Raw genomic sequence first — 17,464 nt, forward strand, 5'->3', positions numbered from 1 at the left:
ATGAAGAAAGTGTAGTATTTTGCATTTAAAATTGCAATCTTTCACTCGATTTGAAATACTAGACAAATGTTAGAAAAGTCCAATGTCTTAAACTGTTAACAAAAGTACAATCTATGCCTTGTTAATTTAAATATTATTAATATCATTAATAGCAGTGTAAAATACACTTGACAAATAGATAACAACTGTTCTTTGCAGTTCAAATGAAAATATTCAATGATAATGACAGTCGCTGCAAATGTTCTATATCTTTAAGACATTTCACCGTCAGAATTTTTTTTTGTGTGTGTGGTTTCATTTGTCAGCCATAGACCAAGGTAGATCAACAGCAACACACCGGTGCACTGATGAAGATTCTATAGTATGAAGAATCACTTTGTTACTTCCTCCTGTGCTTAATTACACAAAGCTTCTCAAATTCGTTGGACTAAGTGCATTCGTCCTACTCAGAAGAAAATATTTTGATTCAAAGAAATCTAGATAAAGACACTCCATGGAAACAAACAAAAATACACTGTCATAAATTTAAATTTTCTTAACTAGATTTATAATATCCACTTCCTCAACTGCAACCTACTCACCGAATCAGCCAATGCTAATGAAACTGCCTACAAAGATATTCCAGTCAAGCACTCACCCATTATCATATGCCAGCTATGCTGTTTTTGAAGAATGATTGGACAATTGTAATAACAAAGTGGGAACTGTGGAAAATTTTGTATATAGGATCACTGGAGTGTAGTGAAACTCCAGAAGAGATATTACAGAAATGCTCAAGAACTCAATTTTTAACACATTTAACAGAGTAAAGAATCCATCATTGTTTCACTGGAATGTCAAAAGAAAGACATTTATCTACAAGAATGGATAGTAGTACAGACAGCCATCAAAAAGTATTAGAGCAGATTTTAAGGAAGTTTTAAAGGAGAAAGGAGATATGAAGGGGCTTATGGAGGAAGCTTCAAAATTTTAAGGTTCTTGCAGCTGAACTGGAGTCAGGAATGAACAAGAATCCAAAACAGGAGAAACATAGGTAATCCAGTTGTGGGACTCAAGATAGTTTTTAAAGGAAAAAAAGTAGTAAATTTTCAAAGTGCTGCTTAAATGGAAATCAACGTGGAGCAGCAGGTGCTGGGCTAGTAGTGAAAGGGACTTGGTGCATGGAAATAGGCAATCACCTCAGAATAATAGACCTTAAATTTAAACTGTCAGTGGCTCGCAAGGATCTCCCAGAAGTTACAAACACAAAAATTGAGGGTTGTAGCAAACGGGGTGAGAGACAATGTGCAGCTGACTGATAATATGGAATTCAGTCAGACGCGAATCTGTGTCAGAGGCCCATCCTAGAGTTAAATATAATCTATGGACTGAACTATCTTCTTATACTTTGGACAGCTGTTATACAGAGGGATGGAGTTTGCATTGTGGAATGGCTGGCATAAATTCAGCCCAATCAATATTAGAATTCAGCCAAATACTTATAGACAGTGAAAGCATCAAAGAGGGGTAAAGCAAGGTAAAGCTGCATGCCATTTACATTAGTATCAAAACTGATACTATATTTTCTAGATTATGCTCATGAAATCCTGCACATGATGGTACACAGTTCAAAGATGAATACCAGATAGGATCAAGAGAGCTAAAGGCTTGAACTGGGAACAGATACACCTGTAGCCAATGTGTAGATACAAATGTAACCAACAGGTGTTATCCAGTGAAAAAGACAATAGTGAAGCAACACTGGCAACTATGTCAAAGATAAAAAATAAACATGTTTGGCTTATAAGACCATAAGCTATAGGAGCAGAATTAGGCCATTTGGACATCGTGTCTGCTCCACCATTTCATCAGGGCTGAACCATTTCCCCTCACAGCCCCAATCTCCTGCCTTCTCACCATATCCCTTCATGCCCTGACAAGTCAAGCATCTATCAACCTCTGCCTTAAATTTACTGAGGGACTTGGCCCACACAGCCACTTCTGGCAATGAATTCCACAGATTCACCACTCTCTGGCTAAAGAAATTCCTAATCATCTCCACCCTAAAAGGACACCCCTCTATTCTGAGGCTGCATCCTCTGGTCTTTGACACCCCTACCACTGGAAACATTCTCTCCACATCCACTCTATCGAGGCCTTTCAACATTCAATAGGTTTCAATGATGTCACCCCTCATTCTTCTGAATTCCAGAGAGTAGAGGCCCAGAGCCACGGCTTGCTCCTTTCAGTGTTCAAATATGCCTGCTCATCTTATTCCAGTATTTACCTTATTACTATAATCTGGAGGTACCAGTGGGCATTTAAGTACGTGTTGAGGAACTCGGAGGTATTTAATGTATTGGTACATATTAGTCTGCTTATCAACCATTTTAAAATGAATCCAGTGGGACAGGTTTAAAGGCAATAGATATGAAACAAAACTCACCACTGCAGTAAAATAGATCATGAACAATATGGACAAGCCACTTGTGTAACCAAGAAACTCTACAAAAACAATTAAATACAAATATTACAAAATCCCAAATAAACACTGATAAAGGTTAGTAACAGTTTGCATGAAAAAATGATTTGTTTTGCCCACCATAAACCACAAACTGTGAAAATAAAAATATGCTTAAGTCTTCCACCTCTAAAATAGCACAGTAAAACATGGATAGTTATCAACTAATGATTATTTAACACATTAGTAGCTCTTTACAAGAACTACACAGCACCAGAAATCAAAAGCACCAAAGGACTATAAACAAAGTTTACGTGCTTCTTATACCATTCACATTTCTGAAAGTAATTGGGTGAGAACACAACCTGGGCTCGGATGTGTTACATTATTTCAGCTAAGAGGTAGTGCTTAGTTATATGGGAGAGATCAGAGAAACTGGTAAGGTTCTCTTGGAGAACAGAAAATTAAGGGGAGATTCAAGAGGTTTAAAGAATAAAAGACTTTTTAAAAAAAAATAAGAATAAATGAGAATTTATTTCCCCCTAACGGAAGGAGGTGCAGTAACCAGAAGACATATGGACCCTTGTGATGTAAAATAAATAAATGAAGGCTGGGAGTGCAGGCTGTGAAACAGGTGCGACAATGGGAAGAAACAACGAGGTAGGAGGAACAAAGAAGAGGTTTCTATAACTACTGTAAATTGTAATACACTGCTTGAATGGCTAGAAGAAGCAAGTGCAATATTAACTTTCAAAACAACTTCAACAGTGGTGCAGCTAGCAGAGATGCTGCCTCATAGTTCCAGTAACTCAGGGTCAAAGCTGCCCGAGTGGATTACGCACATTCACCCGTGGATTTCTTCCATGTGGTCAGATTTGCTGCGACACCCTAAAGACGTGCAGATTAATTGGTTACTTGGTGACTAAGTTCCGCTGAGAATGTAGATAACTAGTGGAATTTAGAGGGGTATGTTGACAGTGGGGTAAGCAAAATGGGTGAAGTTAGAATCAGTGTAAAAGGGTACTTAATAATCAGTACAGATGTGATGTCTGCATCCCTGCTACAACTTTCCTGGACCCTGACAAGAAACCATCTGCAGAACCAATGAGCAGGAGCAGAGGCTGGCGATTAATAGGAAATCCAGCATTGACATGACGGGACAAAAGTTGTTTCAATATTTTGCCATACAACATGGTAACAGACCATGCCAGCCCAACAAGCCCCACCACTCAATAAAACCCATGCAACCAACTAACCTGTACGTCTTTGGAAAGTGGGAGGAAACCCATGCAGTCACAGGGAGAACACACAAACTCCTTATAGACAGCAGCTGAATTGAACCCAGGTCACTGATGCTGTAATAGCTTTACATTGTTTTCATCTGCATCATTTATTTACTCTCCTTATTGCTGATCTTGCAAAGTTTGAAGATAAAAATTGCCTTAAAAATTTTAATTATCCAAATGAACTTAAACCATTCTGGGCCAGAATATTAGCAACCAGTAACCTCACTGCTGAAAGCTAAAATATAGGGTTCAAGAGTTTGCAATCCCAACTCTTTGTAATACAATAGAAAAGTACCAAAAAGGATACAATTGCTGCAGCCTCCTTATCTGGTTCTCAGAACAGAATGATGCATGACCGGGAGTCACAGGGAGAGTTAGAAATTCAGCAATTTGGAAAAGTGATTTAAACGCTGGGCCAGATGGATTGAAAAGGCAGGGTATGAGGACCAGAGGCAAGGGTCAGGTTGGTTCTGCTCACTGTTCCACGACGTTTACTCCGCTCTTTGGTGCACTAAAGCTGAGGCTGTGGGGTAGCCCTGGGCTTTGTGTCTGCAGTCTCTGCAATGTCTTACTCCACTACCTGATAATCTGAGGCTGAGGGCAAGGGCCTACTCCAGATGTTCTGCACTTTGTGTCTGAAGACTCACTTTCATTCAAAATGCTATTTGTTTGCACAATTTGTCCCCACCCCCGGCACTTTGGGTGTTTGTTGGTTTGTTTTCTAAAAAATGGGTTCTTTTGGGTTTCTTGTTTTGTGGCTGCCTGAAAGGAGGCAAATCTCAAGGTTGTAAAACGTATACATACTTTGATAATAAATGTACTTTGAAGCCACATTTCAGAAGTGACCATCCAGAAAACAGAAAAGAAACACCTAGACTGTTGATCCCCATCATAAATAATCTATTAAGACAACACAACTTCATCCAGAGTACACTTTTAATATCAAAGATTAGATTGCAAACAAGCAATCCAAGAAATTTGATATCTGAATTATTCAAGTTATTGTTCTGCTTGAAAGTCCTCTTTATTATGGTCAATGTTTACATGAAAAGTTAAGGAAGTTTATCATCTTCCATATTTGTGTTCCTGGAGATTATAATTGCCCTGCAATTGAGGAGATGTTCCATAAACGGGCTGCAATCCTGACCATTGCTTCTGACCAGCAAATTAAATTTTACTCTCATGCCGATGACATGTTTCAAGCAGAGTTAACATTGCAGGTCAATGACTCAAAATATAAATCGAGTTTTCTTTAAACAAAATTTTCTGTCTGACCTATTGAATATTTCCAATATTTTATGTTTATATTTCAGATTTAGGCATTCATTATATAGACAGGTGAAGCTTCATAAAATCCATGCTTTCACAAGAGTGTTAGGTTAGTGCTGGCACACACAAGCAGCTGCCATAATAGATCATTCAAAGGTAAAGCACCAACAAAATTAAAATTAATATATTATTTAAGCAAAATAATATAATTCCAGAAACATTCAAAAATGTCAGTCGCTACAGATTAAAATATTATGTAATTATTCACTTCAACATAATGCATTTCTACATCAATATGTTATTTCAAATAATTTCTGTTAATTGGTAAATCCTAAAACTACTTGCAGTAGGATAACAGGACATGAGAAATAAAACACAAGGACAGTTATTGATCTCGCATATCACACTGGCAAGGAAGTGCAAAATCAAATCAACACTTACTCACAGTAATGGCTGCTCTACTAAGACAAAAGAAATGTTATTATCAAAACAAATGCATTAGGTAAGTGTCTACCTGCACACATCATGTGACAGCTTAGCATAATTGAGAACTTAACCAGCAGATTTTAAAATTAGTACAGTAGCTTCTCCTTTCCCATCTACTTATTTTGTTGACTAAAGAGATTTTGGAAAATTGATTTGCAATTAAAAACACTTTTTTTGTGCCAGTGTCTATGAACATGTGAATAATAGTTGTAAAATGGTTACCTATTTTACGAAGAAGAGCAAGAGGGAGAATGATACAGATGACGATAATGATGAGGAGGATTTGTCCACTGAGATACCATGGTGTCCTGTGATGTTAAGAAAGATATTCAGATTAAACACCAACAGTGCTCGTAAAGGACTGCAGGGATAAGAGTAAGAATATTTAGGATGGCTGACACCATTTGCTGCGAGTGTAAACTGCATGGTTGGCAAACTTCTGACCACTGTTACAAATCATTTCACAGAAAGACATTTGGGCTAAATATGTTTTTAAAAAACTACTTCTACAATGGGTTTTTATTTTTTGATTGCAAGGTACAGTGCAGATTAGGCTTTTCCAAACTTTCAAGCCATGCCACCCAGTGGCGCCTGGCAAACTTGATTTAACCCTCGCCTAATCATGGGACAACTTACAATGACCAATTAATCTACCCAGTACATCTCTGGACTGTTTGAGGAAACTGGAGCACCCGGAGGAAACCCACGCATTCCACCAGGGAGGACATGCAGGGGATGCCATGACTGAACTCCGACACCACGAGCAGCAATACTGTCATGCTGACCAGTGCACTAATGTAGCACCCAGGTTAATGAAATTAGTTTGTATTTCAGGGAGCTGAGCAGTACGTGTTACTGGAAAATATTTCTTATCACTCAAGAGTAGTCGTGGAAAAAACCCAAAATGTTTAAGCAGTATCATCAAAATGACAGCATTCATCTGAACAAGTAAACTTTTGATTTTGCCAATTAGCTTACCAATACTTTCCTATTTAAATTGAATTATATATTTCAATTCCATTAATGAATCTGCACACAATAGGCAATTATTACTGTTGTCACTTACCCATGGTGGTTGTGTAGAAAACCTGCAATTGCAGCAGGCAGCTCAGATCTTATGATGAACAGATAAGATGACATTGCTGATGGCAAAAAAAATAATAACAGTCAAGAATCATAATATATTTTATCAAGCATTATATTAATCTCTGTTAATGATTCAAACAGTAAAATGACTGCTTAACTTGCTGACCAAAAAGATTTCATAAGGCAATTAACATGAAACAATTTGTATTCACTAAACTATGAAAGCAACAACAAATAAATGATTTCTATGACAATTTTATTTTAGCTTTACCATCTTAAGCCAAATTGTCAGATTTCAAATTACAAACCAGTGAACACAAATGTAATTAATTCATAAATAATATAAATACATTTGAAGCTATCAGCAACTTGCAATTCCTTCAAAATAGTAACAAATGAGTGGCTGCCCCAATTACCAATAACCCAATTAACCAGAACCCACTGTATATATCATAGAATGAAACCAAATGTACAATTTAGTGCAGGGCCAAGCACATTAATTATGGGGCTGGGCACACCCCAGCGGGCACCTCCTGCCCGATTGGTGGGAACATCTTAAGTTTACACATTGGCCTTGCTTAGTCACCTCAGAACCCAAAGTACTAGAGTGGATGCTCCATTTTACTCCAATCCAAGAGGCTACCTAGACAGCAATGGTTTTGTTCCTGTTTCAGTTAACATTAGGGCGATTGAAAATCCCACAATTACTCCCATATTACAGATTACAGAACAGAACAACACAGGAACAGGCACTTTGGCCCACGAGGTCTGCCCCAACCATGATGGCAATTTAAACTGTATACCTCCTGGCTGTGCATGTATTAAATCCCTCCATCCCCTACCTGCTCACATGTCTAAATTCCTCAAACTAGAGGCCATCACATCTGCTTCCACCATTCCTCTGGTAGCATGCTCCAGACAACCACTATTGTGTGTAAATATAAAATTGCCACATAAATGTCACTTAAATTTTCCCTCGCATCTTAAATCTAGTCCCTTTAAGATCTGACCTTTCAACCCCAGGAACAAGACCTCTCAATTTTGTATACTTTTATCAAGTTAACCCTCAATCTGCACTTCCCCAGAGAAAATTATCCAAGTTTGTCCAACTTCTCCTTACAGTTAATATTTTCTACATCCTCAAAAACCTTTCAGCACCCTCTCCAGGGTCTCCACATAATCATTGTAATACTGTGATTGGATTGGCAAGTAGCTAATGTTGCTGCATTATTCAAGAAAGGAACCAGGGAAAAACCGGGAAACTAGACTGGGGAAGCTCCATCAGTGGTAGGGAAGTTACCGGAGAGAATTCTTAGGGATAGGATTTATGAGCATTTGGAGAACCATGGCCTAATTAGAGAAAGCCTGCATGGCTTTGTGCGGGGCAAGTCATGTCTTGCTAACTTGATTGAGTTTTTTGATGAAGGTAGAGCTGTGGATGCTATCTACATGGATTTTAGTAAGGTGTTCGAAAAGGTCCCTCATGGGAGGCTCATCCAGAAGATTAAGATGCATGGGATCAATGGTGAATTGACCATTTGAATTCAGCTAGTCTGCCGGTAGTGGGTAGTGGTTGAAGGGACTTATTTTAACTGGAGGTGTGTGATTAGTGACGTTCGGCAGGGATCTATACTGGGACCTCTGTTGTTTGTGATGTACATAAATGACCTGGATGAGAACGTAGATGGGTGAGCACTGTGACGGTCATGTTTCTGGACTTCTCCAGTGCGTTCAACACCATCCGCCCTGCTCTGCTGGGTGAGAAGCTGACAGTGATGCAGGTGGATGCTTCCCTGGTGTCATGGGTTATTGATTACCTGACTGGCAGACCACAGTACGTGCACTTGCAACACTGTGTGTCAGACAGAGTGGTCAGCAGCACCGGGGATCCACAGGGGACTATCCTGTCTCCCTTTCTCTTCACCATCTACACCTCGGACTTCAACTACTGCACAGAGTCTTGCCATCTTCAGAAGTTTTCTGATGACTCTGCCATAGTTGAATGCATCAGCAAGGGAGATGAGGCGGAGTACAGGGCTACGGTGGGAAACTTTGTCACATGGTGTGAGCAGAATCATCTGCAGCTTAATGTGAAAAAGTCTAAGGAGCTGGTGGTGGACCTGAGGAGGGCTAAGGCACCGGTGACCCCTGTTTCCATCCAAGGGGTCAGTGTGGACATGGTGTTGGATTACAAATACCTGAGGATACGAATTGACAATAAACTGGACTTGTCAAAGAAAACTGAGGCTGTCTACAAGAAGGGTCAGAGCCGTCTCTACTTCCTGAGGAGACTGAGGTCCTTTAACATCTGCTGGACGATGGGCTACAAGTCTGTGGTGGTCAGTACTATCATGTTTGCTGTTGTGTGCTGGGGCAGCAGGCTGAGGGTAGCAGACACCAACAGAATCAACAAACTCATTTGTAAGACCAGTGATGTTGTGGGGGCGGAACTGGACTCTCTGACAGTGGTGTCTGAAAAGAGGATGCTGTCCAAGTTGCATGCCATCCACTCCATAATGTACTGGTTAGGCACAGGAGTACATTCAGCCAGAGACTCATTCCACCGAGATGCACCAAGTTAGATAGAGCTCTTATAGATAGCGGGGTCAAGGGATATGGGGAGAGGGCAGGAACGGGGTACTGATTGTGTATGATCAGCCATGATCACAGTGAATGGCAGTGCTGGCTAGAAGGGCCGAATGGCCTACTCCTGCACCTACTGTCTATTGTCTAACACTGAGCGTCATAGGAAGTCATTCCTGCCTGTGGCCATCAAACTTTACAACTCCTCCCTCGGAGTGTCAGACACCCTGAGCCAGTAGGCTGGTTCTGGACTTATTTCCACTTGGAATAACTTACTTATTATTATTCAATTATTTATGTTTTTATATTGCTATATTTCTACACTATTCTTGGTTGGTACGACTGTAACAAAACCCAATTTTCCTAGGGATCAATAAAGTATGTCTATCTGTCTGTCTGTCTGGGTTAATAAAGTTGCAGATGATATGAGATTGATGGTGTTGTGGATAGTGTAGAATACTGGCAAAGCATACACAGTGAGATATAGATCAATTGCTGATATGGGCAGAGAAATGGCAGATGGAGATTAACCCAGTCAAATGTGAAATGTTGCAGCCTGGTAAGTCAAATGTAAATAGGCAATACGCTGTTAAGGGCAAGACCCTCTATAGTGTTGATGAGCAGATAGATTCTATGTTCTCGTGAGGCCCCACCTAGAATATTTCATACAGTTCCAGTCACCACATATTGGAAGGACATTGAACCTTTGGAGAGGATGCAGAAGAGGTTTACCAGGATGTTGCTTGGATTAGAGGGCATGTGCTGTACTGAGAGGTTGGACAAACTTGGGTTGTTTCCTTTGGAGTCAGAAACTGAGGGAAGATCTGATTGAGATTAATAACATTATAAGCATAGATAAAGTGGACAGTGAGCATCCTTTTCCCAGGGTTGAAATGTCTAATACCAGAGGGCATGCAATTAAGAAGAGAGGGAGATGAGAGGCACAAGTTTTTATTAAATATATACACAGAGTGGTGGGTATGTGGAATGTGCTGCCTGGGGTGATGGTAAGGCAGAAACATTAGGAACTTTTAAGAGATGTTTAGATAGGCACATGAAGGGAGGAAAATGGAAGGATATGGACATTGTGTTGGCTAAAGAGATTAGTTTAGCTAACTATTTGATTACCAATTTAACTGGCTTAGCACAAGATTGTGGGCTGAAGGGTCTGCTCCTGTGCTGTACTGTTCAGTATTCTAGTACTCCAAATATGACCTAACCAAAGGTGTATACTTCCATAATATAACTTAACAACTCTTCCATTCAACGTTCTGACCAGTGAAGACAAGAATAGTTCTTCAATGGTCGGGATGTTGAATATAAACGTGGAATGTGCCTTCATTACCACTCCATCTAGTTGTGTTGCTACTTCCAGGGAGCTGGGGACTTGCACCTCAACATCACTCTGTACATCACTACCCCCAAGGGTCTTCCCATTTCCTGTATCCTTTCCTCTTTCATCTGAGCTCCCAAAATGCAACACCTTGCACTTATCCAGATTAAACTTCACATGCCATTTCTCAGCCCACATTTCCAAATGTAAATCTACATTTTCATATCCTGTTGATTCATTTGACAACCTTAAGTATTCAAAACTCCCTAATTTTTGTGTCATCTAGAAACTTACTGAAACAGCTCACCTACATTTTCATTCAAATCATTAATAACATAAACATTTTTGCACCATTCAAAAACGAACCTACATATTTCCTCACCATCTGACAGTTTGAGGGAATATAATGTTCTCCTAGCAAGGGAAGTCACCCTTTACTTATTTCTTAATATCAGTTCTTTTGGTTTTATTTGTTGATTTTTCTCACACACAGACTCCCCTTAATGTGATACTGTGCAGCCCTTCTGATGAACTCCCTACCTCACCTGACAACTTGGTAATCATGAAGGCTTTGTTTCCATTCCTGTCTATCCTAAAATCGATTTCAGTGCGTTATAAATCCAACCTTTGCTTCTTCATTAATGAAACCTTAATCTTCCACATTCAATTTGGCCGAAAATACTGTCAGGTACACACATCCCCCCAAACCAAGTTAAATAGTCTCCAATAGTACGAGTGAATCTCCCCATGAGGATATTGAATGCAGCCCTATTAAGATATAATTGCACAAATTAAGCTAATGCCTCATTCATCTAAAGCTCTCACCCCTGAACTATCTCTTTAATCACACATTCATATGCACGAACCTGCCTAGAGTACCCCATCTTGTGCAAGAGGCTGTGAGAGTGTTACACCTTCAAGAGGCGATGCCTGAAGGCCCCACACCATCCAGGTTATGCTCTCTTCTTGCTCCTGCAGGGAGGAGTCACAGGAGCCTGAAGGCTCACAGTCAAATAACTCAGGACAACTTCTTCCCTTCCACTGTCAGATGCACCCTAGCTTACCCCATGATCACTCGGTTCCTTTCTACCAGTATAATCATAAAGCACGGACAAGAGTCTTTCAGCATATAAAGTCCATGCTGACCATCTAGCACCTGACCCACTACACGAATCCCAGTTTATTCTCTTCACCAAGATTCTACCACTCACCTACATACTAAGGTCAATTTACATCAGTCAATGAATAACACATTTTTGCAATGAGAGAAAACAAACACTTCAGGAAAACCTGTAGAGTCACAGGAGAACCTGCAGATGTTACTTAGACAGCACCTGAGATCAGGATTGAACTTAGGTCACGGGGGTTGTGAGGCAGTCTACACAACTAGATGTGCCATCATACTTTAAAATCCCCTTGAAGCCAACACAATGCAGTAACATTTAAAATACAAGGAGCAGCACATGCAGATAGAGTGGTTGTCAAACAGTACAGCACAGGGACAGGCCCTTTGCTCCCAATGTTGCGCTAAATAAATTAGTAATCAAAAATATCCTGAAATGCACCATCAGAGCGCACTAAAATGACACCAGCTAATTTTCAAGAGCCAACGAAAAAAGATCTTTCTTCTTTTACACATAGTTGCTCAGAGCACAAGAAACACTTTCCATTTGGTACAGGAAACCTGTTATGTTCTATTTACCAGAACAAGGAATAGAAATCCAGTCACTCACCAAATGAGCAAACCAGCCTATTTTTTTCATTTATAATATCTGGCAAAATCACTTTCCCATATGCAGTGAATTCCCACACTAACTAAATTCCTGACATTGGTTACTCTGTTCTAGCAATATTTAAACTGCATTCTGGATGGCTACTCATGTATGGAACAGGATCCATTTGATCTTTGTCGAGTACTCCTCACTTGGAGTACTTGGCCCTATATTGTCTCAATCACACCATCAGAATAGATTAACTTGTCATCATTATGTGATTTATGGACCTTGCAATCTAAAAATTGACTGCATGTCCCCCACGGTAGAACAGTGAATGCTCTTCAAGAATACTGATCTGCAAGTTGACTTAGAATGTTCTATTCAACCATGCTAAAGGAATGCAGGTTCATTTATGCTTCTTTCAAAATCCACAATGTTTCCCTTTGCATTTTAATAATTTGGAAAAACAATCCATCAAATACAGGATAATTCAATCAAGATACATTTAGATGTGCTTGTGTAGACAAAATAATCTCACCTTGTCACCAAAAGCTATCTGCAAATCTATCAAGACAGTTTAATTCAACATTCTGCATTTCTATTGAAAGTTGCATCAATGAAATCTCTTCTGATCTTTAAGATTAAGAAATGTGATCTGGCAATCTGGAGGTCACTTAACCATTACAATTACTTCTATTCAACTTCCTGTCTGAACACCATGTGGTAAGATAGCCATTTATTGTTGCATCTGTACGATAAGGTCTCAAATGATAGATCAATAAAATCCGTCAATCTATAAATTGCTTTGCTTTAACACAAAATAGTTAATATTTGATTTGGAAAATTATGTTTGCCTCAAAAATCAGCTGGTGATGTATGGTACATATCAAATACTGGGACACCCTGGAGACCTCATTTACTGTTCAATTTAAATTTCTTGCAAGTCGCACTTCCACTGATGAAAAATAGAAAAGAAGACGTCATGACAGAAGTGAGTAGATTTAAATAATTAACAGTCCTACACAAGGATGGAATGTGTAGGGTATTTATCATTTCAAAATAAATTTCAGTAACATTATATTTATTCTGTCTGCAATATTGTTGAGATAATTTTGTAGTGATCAAGTACAGAAATTTAATTATTGTTAAAAACAGACAGACAAAATATTCTGCAGCTCGATCAGGAATATTCCATTGTCACTTTAATTTGCAAAATGTCTTCTTTCAATAAAGTCTCTAACATCAGTACAAATCATGTTGCACAAATTGAAATTAAAAACCAAATGCTGCTAAATCTTTCAATCAACTAATCCTGATGCTTTAGGTTAACCTCTAATTCTAAATTGCAGCTGGATTTGAACCACTCCATTTTCATGCATAGTTTTAAATTCAGCAAGGTACCAAATGAATGCAAAAAAATGCTTTTTTATTTTCAATGCGTCCATGACTTTTACCAGTTTCTGCTAGAATTTTCTAGGATAGATAACAATTAAACTGGAATCTATTTGATTTGGGAACAATACAATACCAGAAGCTAATGAATGTGAACTATCATCCAGAGTCCTTAATCCTGGGAGGCCAAGTCCTTTATCCTGCTTACAGCACTTTTTGCAGCAGCACATATAAAAAGCTCTCACCATTTTGGTCTCTCAACACATCTAATTCTGGGTAGCCAAGGAAACTGACAAAATGTTACTACAATTACATTGACTACAGCTTATTTGGTGGAAGTTACACAAGCTGCACATAGCAAGGTTATGAATTGACAGGGTTGTTTGATCAAGCTGAAGGATCAGCCAATTATAAAGTTAAAATCTCCATAAAAACAAAAATAAGCACTTGAAGTCTTCATAATAATGAAAATTTGTAGTTCCATATATAATTTATGTTTAATTCTTGAGAAAGGACATGACAATGTTTTTGATAGAAAAACTGATTTTATGCATTATTACCTTTACAACAAGCTTGATGGTTGTTATAAGCATTGGATGCAGGCAATTTAAACAAAAAGGCAAATCTGGGTCACAGTTTTATACTATGAAAGGTTACAAAATAGGTTATCTTAATTGGTCTAGTGCCAATCAATCCTGCAGACACAAATTATAAACTTTAACAGGAGTACAAAATCTTCCTTGATAATGCATATTGACGCTGGTACTTTCTTAAACTTTCATTGACCCTGCATGAGGAATCAAGTAATTTACGTGCATTCAGAAAGCTAATTCAGATGTAATACATAAAAAGTAATACGTTTAACAATACTTCAATTAAAACTTTGAATAGAACTATTTATAAAAACCTGGTCTATTGATTTAAATTTTAAAAATTCAACATAATTTTGACAACTATAAAAATTGATTTTCCATGTGATTTACTGGAATTCTTTTTTTAAAAAAAGACAGTACAAAACCCCTAAATGCACAAGGCTTTGAAAGATGATATATCACTGGACATTTTATAAAATTCAGACTCTGATGCCAATTAGTGAAGGAAAATGCTAGAATCCATTATTAAGAAAAATTTTGGAAAATCATGTCAAATAGAGTGAAAGTGACTTTGTGAAAGCAAAATTAGGTTTGCTAGAGTTCTTTGAGGATATAACAAATGGAGTGACTTAAGGGGAACCAGCAGCCATTCAATCAAATGCGACATAAAAGGGTAAGACACTAATGTAGAGAGTTGAAGGCAATATCAAGGCATAGATGGTAAAATGGCTAGTGGAAGACAAAGAAATGGCATAAACGTATCATTTTCAGATTGGCAAGCAGTGAGGTGCCACAGGCATCAGTGCTGGGGCCTTAACTTACTCTAATCAATACTAATGACTTGGAGGAAGGGACTAGATGTAGTCAAATTTGTGAGTGATACAAAGACAGGCAGGTTAGGAAATTGTAGAGTCTGCAAAAAGAACTTGCAAAAGGGACAGTGATGGTTTAAGTGAGCAAGAATCGATTCAGAGAATATATACTGAAAATGTGACATTATCCACCTCGCAATGAAAAAAATACGACAAATTATTAATTAAATTATAGGAGACAATACGATCTGGGATTCCTAACGAATTAAACAAAAAATTCGCAGGATGGCCAGTGGAACATTAGCATTCATCACAAGGGCTATGAAGCTTTGATGTATCTTTAAAGCCGCTGTTAAGTCCACACTGAGTACAGCACTGGCCTCCATATTTAAAAAAAGGATCTATCTGCATTGGAGGCATTCAAAGATTTACTAGGCTGATGCACGAGATGAAGGTTGGGCAGATTAAGATTATACCCATTGCAATTTAGAGCAATGAAGACCAATTTCATTGACCCTTATAAAGTTCTTCCAGAGATTGACGGGGCAGATGTGGGGAGAGTGTTTCCCCTATTTGGTGAATAGAACTGGGCTCAGAATCTCAGAATAAGCATAGGCCAATTAAGCTAGAGATGAGGATTTTTTCCCCCACTCAGACATTGACAAAACAGAATTTCAAAACTGAGAATTGTCTAGCTATTGCCACATTCCCCAATTTCTTTATACTGTAGTTCAAAAACCATCTCTATTTTGAACATGTTCATCACCTGAACCTTCACAACCCTCTGAAAATCCATTCCAAATGACCAATTTATATATTGAATCTACAATCCTAACTCTAAACAACTAACCCTAGAGAAGGTTTTACAGTATAGATGCCAAAACCTTTATATTTTTAATGAAATTATTTTTCATCATTTCTAAGTATTGACTATGGGTGTACGGCAATCAATTGGCTCTCACGTGATAACTTTTCATGCAGTAATCAAATATATCTTTTCTGCAACACCTCCAAGTGACTTTTTTTCCTGAGCAAGGATGTCAACATTATACACTGACACCAACCATTTTTTAAAAATGGAATAATCCCCTTGCAACTTTGTCATTGCTTGAATTTTAGGAAGGAAATCCAGTTAGGCAACATGTTTTGGTCAAGAAGTTACTTTCTAGAAAGAAAAGATTACCTCCGATGTTCTGTATCAATATTGCAACAGCAACCAAAACCTGAAGAAAACAGAACCACAGTTTGTAAATAACTGATGGCCTGAATAACAAATACAACCAATTAGGCATGTCCTGAGAAGACTATTTTGTGTTTTTTTTTTGCATAGTAAAATCTCAAAAGCAACTGAGGTATCTATTAACCTCTAACATTGATGCAGGAAAGACTATTGCCCAGAGTGCTTTGGAATTCCCCAAGGGCATCTCAGTCTAATGCTACATCTAAAAGATTTTTCCAACAACAAAGAAATCCTTAAGTGCTACAATGAAATATCATCACAGATTATGAGCTCAAGTTCTGCAAATGAGTTTAAGACTGCAACTTTCGAATCAGAAGCAGGAACGCTGAGTGTTTAGTGATCATTACATCATGCAGGAATGTAATAGTCAATCTGCAGTGTGAAGGTACCCAACATTGTTGATTATTCTGGATAAACAGTTTTAACCCCTTTCCCCATGGCAAATAAAGCATCTCCCTAAGCAAGCAAATATTTTATTACTTGAAGCAATTCTTAACTTTAAATTTTGTACACAGGGTGATTCTGTGGAAGTGTTGACAGATTGGTCAACATAAAAGAAATGAGCAAAGAAAAATAGCTAGCTCTCAATGAATGGGATTATTTACAGTGCTCTGCTGATATGCATGGCTTATTATCAGGGAAAGATAACAAGGGCTTGACAGTGAATGTAATAAACCTGATGAAGCACAATAAATTATATCTTTTATTACCTTTCCAGTTGTTTTAAAGGCCTGAAACCCCAGGTCTTCATAGGATGTTAGCGCTATAAATATACAGAGGAGATATAGTTAGTAGAACTGGGCTTACTGTTCACTATGTAGCCTCAAGATTTCATGAATGTAATTCAAAGTCCTTTTATTTAAAATAGCTCTCCATAAATACCTAATTAAATGGAATATTGAGTATTATTCATACAACAACTATGTCATTAGATAATTCAAACTGAACACATTAAACACTTCTGAGACAACTTCCACAGGGAGGGTAGAAGAGCTTGGTCCTGCACTCACCAGTCTGTTGACATAACTCCAGCAGCAGATGAACTGAGTAGGCAGCCAAGCAAGCAACTATCAGCAAGAGAATGCTGCAAATATAAAACATTAAATACACAGTTACCGACAAAAATGAATCCTGTGCACTTTATCTGAAATAAACACAACTATCATAGTTGACATACAATGCACCCTTAAATCTTCTGTAGTTACACAGATGTAGCACCAAAAGGATCC

At 38.3% G+C, this 17,464-nt stretch overlaps 1 protein-coding gene across 1 annotated transcript in view; it reads right to left on the reverse strand.

The window, feature by feature from the left end:
* Positions 1-17,464, reverse strand: part of slc38a6 (solute carrier family 38 member 6) — a 48,451-nt gene that overhangs the window by 20,037 nt on the left and 10,950 nt on the right. Inside the window, exons 3-8 of the mRNA XM_073039535.1 lie at positions 17,246-17,319; positions 16,946-16,998; positions 16,179-16,218; positions 6,548-6,623; positions 5,704-5,789; positions 2,426-2,484 (exon numbers count right to left, since the gene is read on the reverse strand). Of these exons, the coding sequence (XP_072895636.1) occupies positions 2,426-2,484; positions 5,704-5,789; positions 6,548-6,623; positions 16,179-16,218; positions 16,946-16,998; positions 17,246-17,319 (388 nt within the window). The remainder of the gene's footprint in view (positions 1-2,425; positions 2,485-5,703; positions 5,790-6,547; positions 6,624-16,178; positions 16,219-16,945; positions 16,999-17,245; positions 17,320-17,464) is intronic.

The sequence above is a fragment of the Hemitrygon akajei genome, chromosome 3 (genome assembly GCF_048418815.1).
Source record: "Hemitrygon akajei chromosome 3, sHemAka1.3, whole genome shotgun sequence".
Classification (NCBI taxonomy): Eukaryota; Metazoa; Chordata; class Chondrichthyes; order Myliobatiformes; family Dasyatidae; genus Hemitrygon; species Hemitrygon akajei.